The sequence below is a fragment of the Ranitomeya variabilis genome, chromosome 3 (assembly GCF_051348905.1).
Source record: "Ranitomeya variabilis isolate aRanVar5 chromosome 3, aRanVar5.hap1, whole genome shotgun sequence".
Lineage (NCBI taxonomy): Eukaryota > Metazoa > Chordata > Amphibia > Anura > Dendrobatidae > Ranitomeya > Ranitomeya variabilis.
This window is the reverse complement of record NC_135234.1, coordinates 69,925,917-69,941,606: the sequence shown is the minus strand read 5'-3', so window position 1 is coordinate 69,941,606 and position 15,690 is coordinate 69,925,917. Positions and strand designations below refer to the sequence as shown.

Genomic DNA, 15,690 nt, shown 5'->3' with positions numbered 1-15,690 from the left:
AGTTGTTTTCACACAGACATGAATAGCAAGGGACTTTCAAGTCTGTTTTGAGCAATTTTTCGGGCATTTTTTGCAGCAGACCTGTGTGAACAAACCCTAACATTTTTCCAAGCGTTGAATAGAAGTTGGTGACACTTTGTGTAGCTGTGCTGGTTGTGTCACCCCTCAGCACAACATGTAGGAACTGTCACATGAAGGCTTACACCTTCACACCGTCACACCGCTTATAATAGGACGTCTCAGTCAGCGTTCTTTGTGCGCAGACTCAAGTTGTACAGAACTACAATTCCCGGCAGCCATCTCTTCGGCCGTGATACATGATAACTGCTCTTCATTGGAGGTTGTGCTAGGACTACAGTTCCCGACAGGCTTTGCGGCTGACCCTTCCTCCTATCGGAGACGTGCGGAATGTCACTGTGCATATAGCGCTGTCACCGTCACCGGTCTGCTCCGGGGACTTGTGCTGCCGGCCGTCATGTCTCTGCAGGTTGTGTTACGGGCCGGCCGGGCAGTGCGGGGGAGGCTGCCGCTGTCCTCCATGTGCGGCGGTGCCCGGGCCGTGCACGGTGCTGCTCCCCGCTCTTCTGCTCGCCCGTCTCTGCTGGTGGCTGCGGGCGCCGCGGTGACTGCCGGGCTGGTAGCGGGGTACGGTCACCTGCAGCGGGCGGACATGGCCTCGGTGGACCGCGTGGAGGATCTGGAGAAGCGCCTCGCGGAATTCATGGCTCCTCCGATCACTGAGGTGGAGAGGCTGCGGCGGAGCGGGGGCGACATGAAGACCCGCATGGAGCTGCTCATCATGGAGACCCAGGCGGAGGTGTGCCGGGCGCTGGAGGCGGCGGACGGGGGAGCCGGCTTCACAGTGGACCGCTGGCAGAGGACGGAGGGTGAGTGATGGACGGGGAGCACTACAGGTGCCAGGCTGCTGCCCCCGGTACTGCCAGGAGTACTACAGGTGCCAGGCTGCTGCCCCCGGTACTGCCAGGAGTACTACAGGTGCCAGGCTGCTGCCCCCGGTACTGCCAGGAGTACTACAGGTGCCAGGCTGCTGCCCCCGGTACTGCCAGGAGTACTACAGGTGCCAGGCTGCTGCCTCCGGTACTGCCAGGAGTACTACAGGTGCCAGGCTGCTGCCCCCGGTACTGCCAGGAGTACTGCAGGTGCCAGGCTGCTGCCCCCGGTACTGCCAGGAGTACTACAGGTGCCAGGCTGCTGCCTCCGGTACTGCCAGGAGTACTACAGGTGCCAGGCTGCTGCCCCCGGTACTGCCAGGAGTACTACAGGTGCCAGGCTGCTGCCCCCGGTACTGCCAGGAGTACTACAGGTGCCAGGCTGCTGCCCCCGGTACTGCCAGGAGTACTACAGGTGCCAGGCTGCTGCCCCCCGGTACTGCCAGGAGTACTACAGGTGCCAGGCTGCTGCCCCCGGTACTGCCAGGAGTACTACAGGTGCCAGGCTGCTGCCCCCCGGTACTGCCAGGAGTACTACAGGTGCCAGGCTGCTGCCCCCGGTACTGCCAGGAGTACTACAGGTGCCAGGCTGCTGCCCCCGGTACTGCCAGGAGTTCTACAGGTGCCAGGCTGCTGCCCCCGGTACTGCCAGGAGTACTACAGGTGCCAGGCTGCTGCCCCCGGTACTGCCAGGAGTACTACAGGTGCCAGGCTGCTGCCAGGAGTACTACAGGTGCCAGGCTGCTGCCCCCGGTGCTGCCAGGAGTACTACAGGTGCCAGGCTGCTGCCCCCGGTACTGCCAGGAGTACTACAGGTGCCAGGCTGCTGCCCCCGGTACTGCCAGGAGTACTACAGGTGCCAGGCTGCTGCTCCCCACTACTGCCAGGAGTACTACAGGTGCCAGGCTGGTGCCCCCGGTACTGCCAGGAGTACTACAGGTGCCAGGCTGCTGCCCCCGGTACTGCCAGGAGTACTACAGCTGCCAGGCTGTGGGTCACGCACTCTGTACTTTGCCCCAGATTATGATGCTAGATAATGTGAACTGTGTCTAGGAGAATTCCTGAGCTTAGCACAGACTCCACCCTGTAGACCGCTGCTACCAATCACCAGTGTGGCTGTGGCGACCATTTGTGTGGCACGCTGGCACCTGTCACCCATAGACTGGTCTATGCACCTGCTGAAATGTCCTGATGAAGCGTCTGGGCTTGTGGCATTTGTGGCCATGCTGGGTTTTGTAGTGCGGCTCTGTGCCTCCATTACTGCCCTCACACTCCCCTCCTCTTCTCTTTGCAGGTGGTGGAGGAGTCAGCTGTGTCCTCCAGGATGGAAAGGTGTTTGAGAAAGCCGGAGTCAACGTGTCAGTGGTCCACGGCCACCTGTCAGAGGAGTCCGTCCAGCAGATGAGGAGCCGCGGGAAGGAGCTGAAGACTAGAGATGGTAAATGGGGACGCGTGACACAGCGGACCTGTGGACACTGGGGTCATGTCCAGTACATTTCTGCTCTGTACTTCCTGGGCGGAGGGTGCAGACAGGGAGCGTTGTCCTGTTTGGTCACAGATTTCTACACAGAGCCGACCTCTGACCTTCCTAGTGCCCACCTACCTGTACTGTAGGAGGGAGGCGACTGGCAGATGCCACAGGAATCCAGAGTCGTGTGAGCTGATAAGACGCACCGTGTGCTCCAGTCATGAGGCCAAGGGTGGGGGGGTGACAGACCTAGGGGAGGAGGAGAGAAGAGGACCCCTTTATGTTCTGCTGTGAAGACCAGTCAGTACTATGATGGCTGTGTACAGTGTGTTTGACTGGTGATACCCCCAGAATACGACCCACCATCCGACCCACACGCCGTGCTGCCATTACTCCTTGTGCAATCTGCTGTTCAAATGATTATGTCCCACACCAGGATTGGGAGTACACCCCACACCATATTACAGGGGGCTGGGGGCTTCCTCTACATGCCTGGCCCACTCCATCCAATTTTAGAGGTTCCTTCAGAAGTGAACTAGTCTTGTGCCTTTCTCTACATTTGTGACTGCATGAGGCAGTGCAGGGTTCCCTGAAATAGCTGTTGGCTGTACGTCTGTCAGACCTTTATGGCGTCCACCAGATGCCCCATAAATGTCTGGGCTAGGAGGCCCCCCTTATTTCCAGAGGTGGCCACATGTGCAGTGGAGAGATCGGCTCCATGTGTCCTATACTGTATAATATAGGGTCACCCAAAGACTGTTCTCTGCTGGAACCTCGGGACACAGGAGCCTTTTCTTGGGTTTAGTGGGCAGATCTGTTAGAATGCCATACATCGGCGGTGGGTAGCTAGTCTAGTGGCAAAGTGAGCACTAATGGGCCACCAGATGCCCACTGCTTCCCTGAGCAGGACGGGTGCCGGGGCCTGTAGATGTCCCGTCCTCGGCCCAGCTCGCCTTCCCATACAGAATGGAGGAGTGGTGGCGTAATCCTTTAACTGCCAAAAGCTCAGCAAAATGTTCACCTTAGGCTACTTTCACATTAGCGTTGTGTGACGCACGTCGCAATGCGTCATTTTGGAGAAAAAACGCATCCTGCAAAGTTGCCCGCAGGATGCGTTTTTTCTCCATACACTTGCATTAGCGACGGATTGCCACACGTTGCATCCGTTGTTCGACGGATGCGTCGTGTTGCGTCGGACCGTCGGCACAAAAAAAAAACGTTCCATGTAACTTTTTTTGTGCAACGTGTCCGCCATTTTCGACCGCGCATGCGCAGCCAAAACTCCGCCCCCTCCTCCCCAGAACTCACAATGGGCAGTGGATGCGTTGTAAAACTGCATCCGCTGCCCACGTTGTGCTACATTAACACACTGTCCGTTGGTACGTCGGGCCGACGGTTTGCGACGGCCCGTACCAACGGACTAGTGTGAAAGTAGCCTTATTCTGCGCACGTGATAGAACGTGAAGAACCCTGTATTGTGCAATTTGTAAATAAATTAATGAACATCCTGGTAGGCGTCAGTAGGTAATCCGCATGACCATGAGCAGGCCTCCTGCTTGTCTCGGGTCACTTTTATTGGGTGTTTTGCTAATGTTTGGCTCTGATATATTTGTTTTACTTATATATTTTAGGTAAACTGCCCTTTTGTGCCATGGGAGTCAGCTCTGTCATCCACCCCAAGAATCCGCATGTTCCCACCATTCACTTTAACTACAGATACTTTGAAATTGAGGATGCCGACGGTGAGTATGAAGAAGTCTTGTGATGTGTCAAAACTATTATTTTATTTTTTTTTTTTTTTTTGCTCAACAGCAAACTAATATGGGGGAGGGGTGGCAGCACTATTTCTTCTTTCAAAAGGTAGATCTAGAGCTATAATATAGAGGAGCTGAACCAGTGATCTTTAGATCACTTCTACAATGCTATGAAATCCATCGGACATGACTGACTAGTCAATTACTAATCTGACCCAATGCCATAGTAAAGCATTGGACCCCCAAATTGGGGAGGTGTACGTTCCTAGGAGGGCTTGCTCACACTAAGTGGTTGGTGTGAACGCAGCCTTAAGCTTTTCGGGTGACTCGTTTATTAGCTCGGTGCATCTTGAAATATTAATGTTGGTGACTGATGTTTCCTCGACTCTCACGATTGACTTATTTTCTTACCTTAGGTAAAAAGCAGTGGTGGTTCGGCGGTGGGACAGACCTGACGCCGACGTATCTGAACCAGGAGGATGTGGTACATTTCCATCAGACCCTGAAAGAGGCATGTGATAAACACAGTCCGGGGTTCTACCCGAAGTTCAAGAAGTGGTACGTGACCAATGCTCTCCTGTGAGACGTCTGATCACACGGCTGCTGATGACTTCTGACATGCTTCACTGTCGGGCGTTATTTATTCCTGTCCTTCTAATAGAACACCATTATATTGCACTGTGAGCGTTATGAAACCTGAACACCCCTGCTCTGTACATACAGACAGTAGAAGATTTCCCATCTATCTTGTAAGCAGGGCCGTCTGTACAGGGAGATAATGACTAGCAGACACCCCGGGCCTTTCTGATAGTGAGGGCGGGGGCTTTACACAACACAGAATGCTGACCCCTGGTATCACGTAACGCCCTGATCGGGGTGTGCGAGCAGCTCTGTACCACCAACCCCACTGGGCGGCAGAGGGGCGAGTGAATCACACCAAGAACAACTATATGTCTGTCATAAAGTTACACTGTGCCTAAGGCCTCATTCAGACTTCCGTTTATTGTACTTGGACTGGGGGCTAAATTCCTCTTGAATGGAACATTCCCTCCATCCTAAAATTGAAAAACTACGTCCATCTTCAAATCTCTAGTATCTGCTTTGGGCTCATCCTGTACCCAAAACTTGTTTTTCAGTCCCTCATCTTCTGATCCTCTGACCCTGAGATGCAGTGCCCCGTAATATGTCCCCCTACGATCAGTGAATTTATGGGATTAGTGTCAGCACTTCACATTGTGAGTTTGCAGTAACACAACACGCCCCGGGGATTTATCGATCATTACTGAGGACTGTTGTCTTTTCAGGTGTGACGATTACTTCTTCATCAAGCATCGCGGTGAACGCAGAGGGGTCGGTGGCATTTTCTTTGATGATCTGGACTCCCCATCAAGAGACGAACTTTTCCAGTTTGTGAAGAGTTGTGCGAAGGCTGTGGTGCCGTGTTACATCCCCATCGTGAATAAGCACAAGAATGACGCCTTCAGCCCGGAGGAGAAGATGTGGCAGCAGCTGCGCAGAGGACGGTGAGCATTTTACCACAAAAAAAATGGGAAAACTTATTGACCCGTGTATAAGCTGGGTATGCATGGGGCCCCCCTCATCCCCATCCTGGTATGCATGGGGCCCCCCTCATCCCCATCCTGGTATGCATGGGGCCCCCCTCATCCCCATCCTGGTATGCATGGGGCCCCCCTCATCCCCATCCTGGTATGCATGGGCCCCCCATCATCCCTATCCTGGTATGCATGGGCCCCCCCTCATCCCCATCCTGGTATGCATGGGGCTCCCCTCATCCCCATCCTGGTATGCATGGGGCTCCCCTCATCCCCATCCTGGTATGCCTGGCCCCCTCATCCCTATCCTGGTATGCATGGGCCTCCTCATCCCCATCCTGGTATGCATGGGCCTCCTCATCCCCTTCCTGGTATGCATGGGCCTCCTCATCCCCTTCCTGGTATGCATGGGCCTCCTCATCCCCATCCTGGTATGCATGGGCCTCCTCATCCCCATCCTGGTATGCATGGGCCTCCTCATCCCCATCCTGGTATGCATGGGGGCCCCCCTCATCCCCATCCTGGTATGCATGGGCCTCCTCATCCCCTTCCTGGTATGCATCGTGCTCCCCTCATCCCCATCCTGGTATGCATGGGGCGCCCCTCATCCCCATCCTGGTATGCATGGCGTGCCCCTCATCCCTATCCTGGTATGCATGGCTCCCTCATCCCTATCCTGGTATGCATGGGCCTCCTCATCCCCATCCTGGTATGCATGTCCCCCTCATCCCCATCCTGGTATGCATCGTGCTCCCCTCATCCCCATCCTGGTATGCATGGGGCGCCCCTCATCCCTATCCTGGTATGCATGGCGCCCCCTCATCCCCATCCTGGTATGCATGGGCCCCATCAGAAAAACATCTAAAAAAACCCCATCCTACTTACCGTCCCTGCGCTCCCTCGCAGCGTCTTGCTCCTTTGCAAGCAGCTGCATCAGACAGGTAATCACGTGTGCCCGCTACTTAAGGGAATGAATATTCACTGCCCATCCACACCAATGTTTGTGGAGGGCAATGAATATTCATTCCCTTAAGTAGCAGGCACACAAAATCACCGATCTGCTGCTGGAAGCTGGCGCCTGTGACTCCTGTGACCCGCTGCTCCACCGCTGCTGCTCCCCTGTGTCTTCTGGGACCCTCACTCGAGTATGAGCCGAGGGGGGTGCTTTTTCAGCACAAAAAAAAAAATGTGGTGAAAAACTCTGTTTATACTCGAGTATATACGGTATGTAGATGGATACATAAATTGTGTATTTGTAAAAAGAGAATTAGGCACCAGTTGGTGAAATCAAGCAATGTTCACACCACAGTATGCCTCCTTAGGATCTCTGTAGGGCGGTGCAGTCACATGGGTAACATCAAGGTAAGTCATAAGAAATGGAAAGAATTGGAGCACTCACCCAGATCCTTCTTGATGTGCAATTTTATTCCATGGTAGAACATGACAACAAACCATATTAAAGTGTGGAGTGCAGATAGGGGGAGCTCTGCAGATGAGAGGGCCTGACTGACTACGGCCGTTTCGCGTTTGCTTAGCATGGACCCGTAGAAACGCTAAGCAAGCGCAAAACGGCCGTAGTCAGTCAGGCTCACTCATCTGCAGAGCTCCCCCTCTCTGCGCTCCGCACTTTAATATGGTTTGTTGTCATGTTCTACCATGGAATAAAATTGCACATCAAGAAGGATCTGGGTGAGTGCTCCAATTCTTTCCATTTCTTTTTCAAGATTTTGCCTGGTTACATAAATCATCTGTGCTGCCGCCCAGGCACAGGGTATACCTTTATGGGACTAGGACCACAGAGCAGCTTGGGTCTTGCAAAATCAAATCATATGCAAAAAATAGTTGTGATGTTAATCTGCAGCTTGCACTGATGTTATTACAATGGCACATTAAATGTATAAATTGCGACTGCAATTTCACACGAACTAATGTCACACACACGACTGACGTTGAACTCCGCTAGAAAAGGGGCTTGTGATCACTATCCGGGCTCGGACTGTCGTGGCTCAGTACAAGGTTACATTCAGGATCAGTACGTGCGATGTGGCGGAGGATCCGCTGACCAGTATACATGGACCGTTGCCTTTTGTGAAGTGATCTCCCCTCTGATGTGACGTTGGGTGACAAGGTCCAGACTAATGTGTATCCTGAATGTAAACACCAGGGGGCGCTCAGGTACAATTCTACAAATTGTGAGCCCTCTGGGTTTGCAGTGGAGATCTTGGCCTCTGCTGCATGTAAATGTATAGGAGTAAATCTGGAGCGAGACCTATATACTGGGCACCCACGTTAGAGAAGACGGGCTGATTTTAAATTAACACTTTTGGGCTTCCAATGGGGAATTTTTTTTTTTTTTTCTCTATCCTTTTCTGTTATCAATAATATTCCTTCTTGTGGAGAATGCAGTAAAAACCGATATCACATCTCTGACTTTTCGCCTTATTGCCTGTGATGTATGATAAAGCTGTATTAATAACACCATTTTGTTTTCTGTATCCCAGATATGTGGAGTTTAATCTGGTTTATGACAGAGGTACCAAATTTGGGCTTGCAACCCCCGGCTCTAGGATTGAGAGCATTCTCATGTCGCTGCCGCTCACTGCCAGGTAGGTATTTATTACTGTCTGTCAAGAGAAGATGAAAACCTATAAGAAGAAGGGCGGATGCCACAGAATTGATTTAAAAAAAAAAAAAAAAAGACCACTTCTTTCTTACACTTTTTTTTTTTCTCAATGTTCACCATTGTGGACAGAGGAGTTTAGGTTTTCCTGACTTTTTTTGCCTGATTTGTCATTTGCAACTTCTCAAAAATTTAGAAAACTTGTTACAAATGTACTTCAGTCTTCCTAGAGGGATTTTTATGTACCATAGTTATTTGGGCATTTTCGTTTTTTATTGTATTTTTTACACCATCTTGCGAAAATATATATAAACTAGATGGCAGCCCGATTCTAAAGAATCGGGAGTCTAGAATCCATATATACTTTATTTATTCAAATGTAAGAATAATACAATTAATAAATAATAGTAAGAAAGAACAAAAAATGGCTGCACTCACCAGCTCTTGACAATTCTTGACAGTACGGCACATTTCTGATTGGTCGCTCGCGGCAGGCGGCAACCAATCAGAAAAGTGCCGCGCACCACGAAGGCATATATCTTTGTCCACCCTGAGCGGGTGTAGGACGCTGGTGACGTCACTTATCTCCGGACATTATCTCCGGACAAAGCCACGGAAGTTGGCACAAATTGCCGGAAGTAGTATTCTAGGCAATTATATATTAGATTGTCCTGTCACCAGCCATGTGTACGATTATCGGCCGAAAGCCTCTCTGGAACCAATAATCACCCCATGTAAAGGTATCTTTATAAGTTAAAGATTCAGAATACTATGACTTTTATCATATCCTGAACAGTCAAGTTTTTTATGAACCGTTAAGGTTTTCTGGTTGAAGTAAAAAAAACTCTGAGTGTTTACAGTTTGAAACCATAAAATGTTGAAAAATTATGTCATTCTTGAGTATATCACTCAATGGTGCTCATAAACGTGTCAAATTTGATCTATAATATACTTTAATATACGTTACTTTAATCTTTAATATACTTAAGAACAGGGCCCCAGACATCACACAGGGGGTCTGAAACACCGCAAAGTGGTCCAAAATATCGCTGTGCTCTGCCTGGGGCCCCATATGCTGCCTGGGGCCCCTGTGCTCTGCCTGGGGCCCCATATGCTGCCTGGGGCCCCTGTGCTCTGCCTGGGGCCCCATGTTCTGCCTGGGGCCCCTGTGCTCTGCCTGGGGCCACTGTGCTCTGCCTGGGGCCCCATATGCTGCCTGGGGCCCCTGTGCTCTGCCTGGGGCCCCATATGCTGCCTGGGGCCCCTGTGCTCTGCCTGGGGCCCCATAGGCTGCCTGGGGCCCCTGTGCTCTACCTGGGACCACTGTGCTCTGCCTGGGGCCCCATATGCTGCCTGGGGCCCCTGTGCTCTGCCTGGGGCCACTGTGCTCTGCCTGGGGCCCCATGTTCTGCCTGGGGCCCCATGTTCTGCCTGGGGCCCCATGTTCTGCCTGGGGCCACTGTGCTCTGCCTGGGGCCCCATAGGCTGCCTTGGGCCCCTGTGCTCTGCCTGGGACCACTGTGCTCTGCCTGGGGCCCCATATGCTGCCTGGGGCCACTGTGCTCTGCCTGGGGCCCCATATGCTGCCTGGGGACCCTGTGCTCTGCCTGGGGCCCCATATGCTGCCTGGGGCCCCTGTGCTCTGCCTGGGGCCCCTGTGCTCTGCCTGGGGCCCCTGTGCTCTGCCTGGGGCCCCATGTTCTGCCTGGGGCCCCTGTGCTCTGCCTGGGGCCACTGTGCTCTGCCTGGGGCCCCATGTTCTGCCTGGGGCCACTGTGCCCTGCCTGGGGCCCCATAAGCTGCCTGGGGCCCCTGTGCTCTGCCTGGGACCACTGTGCTCTGCCTGGGGCCCCATATGCTGCCTGGGGCCACTGTGCTCTGCCTGGGGCCCCATATGCTGCCTGGGGCCCCTGTGCTCTGCCTGGGGCCCCTGTGCTCTGCCTGGGGCCCCTGTGCTCTGCCTGGGGCCCCATATGCTGCCTGGGGCCCCTGTGCTCTGCCTGGGGCCCCATGTTCTGCCTGGGGCCCCTGTGCTCTGCCTGGGGCCACTGTGCTCTGCCTGGGGCCCCATATGCTGCCTGGGGCCCCTGTGCTCTGCCTGGGGCCCCTGTGCTCTGCCTGGGGCCCCATATGCTGCCTGGGGCCCTTGTGCTCTGCCTGGGGCCCCTGTGCTCTGCCTGGGGCCCCATGTTCTGCCTGGGGCCCCTGTGCTCTGCCTGGGGCCCCTGTGCTCTGCCTGGGGCCACTGTGCTCTGCCTGGGGCCCCATATGCTGCCTGGGGCCCCTGTTCTCTGCCTGGGGCCCCTGTGCTCTGCCTGGGGCCCCTGTGCTCTGCCTGGGGCCCCTGTGCTCTGCCTGGGGCCCCTGTGCTCTGCCTGGGGCCCCTGTGCTCTGCCTGGGACCACTGTGCTCTGCCTGGGGCCCCATATGCTGCCTGGGGCCCCTGTGCTCTGCCTGGGGCCTCTGTGCTCTGCCTGGGGCCCCATATGCTGCCTGGGGCCCCTGTGCTCTGCCTGGGTGTAGGACACTGGTGACGTCACTTATCTCCGGACATTAGCTCCGGACATTAGCTCCGGACATTAGCTCCGGACATTAGCTCCGGACATTAGCTCCGGACAAAGCCACGGAAGTTGGCACAAATTGCAGGAAGTAGTATTCTAGGCAATTATATATTAGATATTTTACTCTGTGTGAACTCCCATCTGAATTGTCTCTTAAATTGCAGCAATAGTCTGACAGAATTAGATATTTGTGGTTTCTAAAAAGCTAATTCTTAAAGAAGTTGTCCGATACTTGGACAACTTCTTCTCATACCCCTCGCTTGGCCCCCATAAAATAATAAAGTTAATGCTTGCCTCCTGTGGCGGCACCTTTCCCATGGTGTCGGCACTCGCTCTCCCTGGGACTCTTGTGCGATGTTGAGACGCTGGCGGCCAATCAGAGCTGGCGGCACTGGCCCCGCCTCCTGTCGAATTGAGCAGGAAGAGGAAGTCTGAGATCAGCTGCAGCCCGGACTTCCTCTTGTTTGATTCCTCAGAAGGAGGAGACTGTGGTGCTGATCGGGCGCCAGGGTCACATGTCACAACACCGCACGGCAGCCCCAGGAAGAGCGAGTGCTGACACCGCTGGAACGGTGCCAGCACAGGAGGTGAGTATAGGCTTTATTATTTTATGGGAGCCAAACATTTTGATCAAGAAGGGGTTGTGCTAGTAGTGGATAACCCCTTTTAGCCTCTTTAAAAAACAAAACAAAAACACTTTAACATTCCAGCAGAGAGAGAGAGATATATGTTGCATGTACAGTAGAGTAGGACCCATCAAAGGGAGGTCACCTTGCCGTGGTTGATGGGCATACATGAATTGGCCAATTTATGCACTAAGAACCTTTTTTTAGCAAATCTGTTACCCACAGGACGGGCTTGTAACTTCTCTTTTTGCTTTCTCAGATGGGAATATATGCATGTGCCTCCTTCAGAGTCCCGGGAGGCAGAGATCCTCAAAGTTCTGCGGGAACCCAAAGACTGGGTGCATTAATTATCTCTGGGACGTCATACACTATGCCATAACCGGAAGAAGGAACCAAGGAGTCTTGTCATGAGCAAAGCATCTGTGCTCTTTCTTCCTTTTTATACGTGCCTTACCTGTTTAGTGCATTTTGTCTTTTGCTGCTGGACTCCGGGATTCATCCAGGAACTGGACCTCGTGGGAGATACTTGATATGTGATGATGACCACTTTGATGTATTTCTGTCAAATCTTATACACATGATTTCTTTATAGACCTGATCATTTCGGTACTACAATTCCCAGCGTGTCCTGTAAACCAAAGGGAGTTGTAGTTCTACAATCGCAGGAGAGCCATCGGTTGGAGGCCTGTGCACTAGATATTAAAATATTAAACGGATTCTCCTGACACAAATGCGCTCATTTCCCAGGTGCTGGATTCTGATAAAATACCAAAATAAAACCTACTCGCATGCTGTCACACTCTAGGATATGGTCTGGAGGTGATGACCTCGGCAGCTTGTAAATGGCTGCATCGATCAACGCGCGTCGGCACAAAAACCTCCAGGTGATGTGCGGTTCAAATCACCGGCTCACTGCCGCTTTTCACAAACCAGTGGTCCTACGGCTGGTTGAATTGCATGGCCATGGCTTCCAGTGCCGTCACAGACCACTTAGCGATCTGTGCTGGATGCAGGATGGTGACTGCCGGTGAATATGATTTATTTGGATATTTTTACAGGATCCTTCCCCAAGGGAAATAGCGCCTTTTGCACAGACAACCCTTTTACATGTAATATTTTATAATTATTTGGAATATAAGTATTTTGCTCCGGACATTATAGGGAGCAGTTGAGTAATAAAATTACAAGGGATCATGCTTTGTAGCTGCTAAAAAAAAAAAAAAATTACCTGGCTTTTACGGATGGAATAAGGGAATCTGTCACTATGTTTTTATGTTTATTTTTTTGCTTTCATTTTTTCTACTTCATCTGAGAGTAGGAAAAGACACCCTGATTCCAATGATGTACCAATTAATTTACTGGGTGCAGCAGTTGCGATACAATCAGTTTTTAGATGCAGCAGTGCTGAGAAAGTTATGCCCGACCACACGACCACTGATTGGCAGCTTTCTACACTGTGTAGTGACAGCTACTAATCTGTGCTGGGGGCATGGTTCGACAAGGAGGCACACAACACCTCTAGTTCTGCAGTGATATCCTGCTGATAAAACACTCATTAGGCTGTGTGCTGTTTCGATACAATAAGTGACACATCGCAGTAATCAGACTCTCAGATTACATAACAAAAACTGCTGACAGATTCCCTGTAAATTGTACTGTGACGTCTGAGCCGATGCCATAAATCTGGGTTTTTAATGAATGATATAGTCCTCAGTACCGCCACCCGGTCTATCCTCTATTCTGACGTCGCCAGCAGATGGATGTGCAGTCAATCAGTGGCTGGCCACAATCGCTTCAATAGACGCTGCTCCACATGTATGTCATTTACTTTCAGATTTGAAATCGTCAAAAAATATTCTGTCTTTGAACATCCGCCAATGTTTTCTTATTGGTTCTTCCATGTTCTGTCTGTATGTGCAGCCGGCGCTGTTAGTCTAAGCATTGCACTTCTGAGCGGCGTTCTTGCGTTTCCCCGCTGTTCCCTCTCTCTGCTGCCGATGTTTTCTTCCTGTCTTCTGTGTCTGCTGCGTTCCCTGCGAGAGATCTTCATCCTCTGCGCTCCAGGAGAATGAGATGATACTGCATTTTATATGTCATTGTGCACTGATGATTTCAGACTGTGAAGATGCCAAGCTGATTTTTATACTTTTGTATTTATTTTGATCAGGAAAGTACAGCAGGTAACATTTGTTATTATAAATGAAATAAAATATTTTATGTCCAATTATAATGGGACTTTGTTACTTGTAGAATATGAATTTACTACAAATTCCAATGACCTCTATAGTATAAAGAAGCTTTTCAGGATTAGAAAAACATGGCTGCTAGTTTTTAAAAACAGTGCCACCCCTGGCCACAGCTTGTACATGGTATTACAGGTCAGCATCGGTAACTTCAATGGTGTGAAAGAAAGCAGGCATGAACGCCGAGCAGTACATACGACTTTATCGATCACCCGTGACAGCACCACGAGAGAGGCTAAAGGCTAAAATGGGTAGCACCCCTCCCTCGCATCAGTTGGTTTGCTGACCTTAACGGGGGATCATTTTACAGGCGTACCTGAAGATTGACGAGCCAAAGATTTATTTCTTCCCTCTGGCAGTGATCATGTCCCTGCCTCAGCCAATGCGGGGTTCCTGGAAGTGCCACGGTGGGTCCATGGGGACTTTCACTCAAATGCGGATGCAAGCAAGCGGCATCTCAGTATGGTGAAGCCCTGCTCTGGTACAGTTTATGCCCGGGCATGCTTCGGGAGATGCTATGGATGCACACCAGAGAGCGTTTGTATGGCCGGAGGCGTGACCGGGTATTGCAGGTCCGAAGGTGCACATGGAGGTGAGCCGGAATGACCTGAGCCTGGAGCCATGCCGGGATGACGAAAGTGCACAGAGTCTGATAATCCGTAACTTCTGGTTGGGTGGGCAGTCGCGAGGGTCACACATTTAAATGCGGTAAGGCCTATGGATAAACTCTTCCTTGCTCAGCGTCCCCTCCAGGATAATGTAAAACACCAAGCAGCAGCAGCCTGATTGGAAGCCCCAGAACCAGGTGGAGCGGCGTCAACCCCATGGCAGTAGTGGCGGAAGCCATGTCAGTGAGAGACAGAGTTCTCCAAAGAGGAACAGATCCAGCCAAAGGAGCTCCAGTAAAGTGAAAGAATCTTCAGCCTCCCGAGATGGTCTTTCGGCTCCGATGTGTCCCCCTGTTAATCTGGTACCATTTGATTGCCTCATATTGGTAAGTGATCTTCACGAAAGTTCCCTTGGTGATATGGCTATTTTCTTGTCTTTTATTGGCAGGGAAAGAAGTGTGTGTCAAAGTCTAAGTACAAGGAGTTTGCGCTTTGTAGAAAATTATTGCCTGACTCCTACCAAAAAAAAACATTGCTTGTCCTCTATAAAACGGTAGCAGAAGAGACTCCTAACTTTGCCACTGATTTAAGGTCCATCATCAAGGCAGAAGTTAAAGAATCCCTGAAACCTCTATCTGAGGAAAAGCTTTAGACATCTAGTTATTCAGATAACTATGACAACTCCTCTGATTCCTCCTTAGCCTTTTTCTCAGTCTGCAACACTGGGCATCTCTGTTTTCCTATAGAGGAGTAGAATAAACTAATAAAGGCGGTCAGGGCCAAGATGGGGATAGTGGATTCCAAACCAGAGAGGTCGTACAGGACATTATGTTTGGAGGCTTAGATCAGAAGAGACGTAGGGCATTTCCATTAAATGACAAGACCCAGGCCCTAGTCCAGAGGGAATGAAAAAGACCCGTGAAGATAGGCTCTCTTCCCCCATCATTTAAAGGGCACCTGTCACCCCATTTTTTCCGTATGAGATAAAAATACTGTTAAATAGGGCCTGAGCTGTGCATTACAATAGTGTAGTTTGTGGACCCCGATTCCCCACCTATGCTGCCGAAATATGTTACCAAAGTAGTCGTTTTCACCTGTCAATCAGGCTGGTCTGGTCAAAAGGGCGTGGTGTCTTCCCCCAGATTTTGCTTAGTTTTCCATTGGTGGCGTAGTGGTGTGCGCATGCCCAAGGTCCCGAATCCACTGCACAGGGGAGTGGAAAGAGCGCGATCTGCACTATTTCATTGGTGATCTGTGGGCGCGGCCATCTTCCTTTGGCCGCGCGTGCGCAGAAGCGGCGCTCTGCT

General features: G+C 51.5%; 1 protein-coding gene across 1 annotated transcript; it reads left to right on the top strand.

Moving 5' to 3' along the window:
• Positions 1 to 428: 428 nt before the first annotated feature.
• CPOX (coproporphyrinogen oxidase) lies at positions 429 to 12,741 on the top strand. The gene is made up of 7 exons (XM_077294115.1): positions 429 to 887; positions 2,245 to 2,388; positions 4,050 to 4,160; positions 4,589 to 4,730; positions 5,477 to 5,695; positions 8,227 to 8,331; positions 11,792 to 12,741. Exons 1-7 carry the CDS (start codon positions 476 to 478, stop codon positions 11,877 to 11,879), a joined length of 1,221 nt encoding a protein of 406 aa, XP_077150230.1. The 5' UTR covers positions 429 to 475; the 3' UTR covers positions 11,880 to 12,741.
• The last annotated feature ends 2,949 nt before the right edge of the window (positions 12,742 to 15,690 follow it).

What these genes read in the sequence shown, in the direction of transcription:
- CPOX (XM_077294115.1), top strand. Translation starts at nt 476, where the DNA reads ATGTCTCTGCAGGTTGTGTTACGGGCCGGCCGGGCAGTGCGGGGGAGG. An exon ending in TACCCGAAGTTCAAGAAGTG is followed by an intron (nt 4,731 to 5,476) that starts GTACGTGACCAA and finishes TTGTCTTTTCAG; the next exon opens with GTGTGACGATTACTTCTTCA. An exon ending in CAGCAGCTGCGCAGAGGACG is followed by an intron (nt 5,696 to 8,226) that starts GTGAGCATTTTA and finishes TCTGTATCCCAG; the next exon opens with ATATGTGGAGTTTAATCTGG.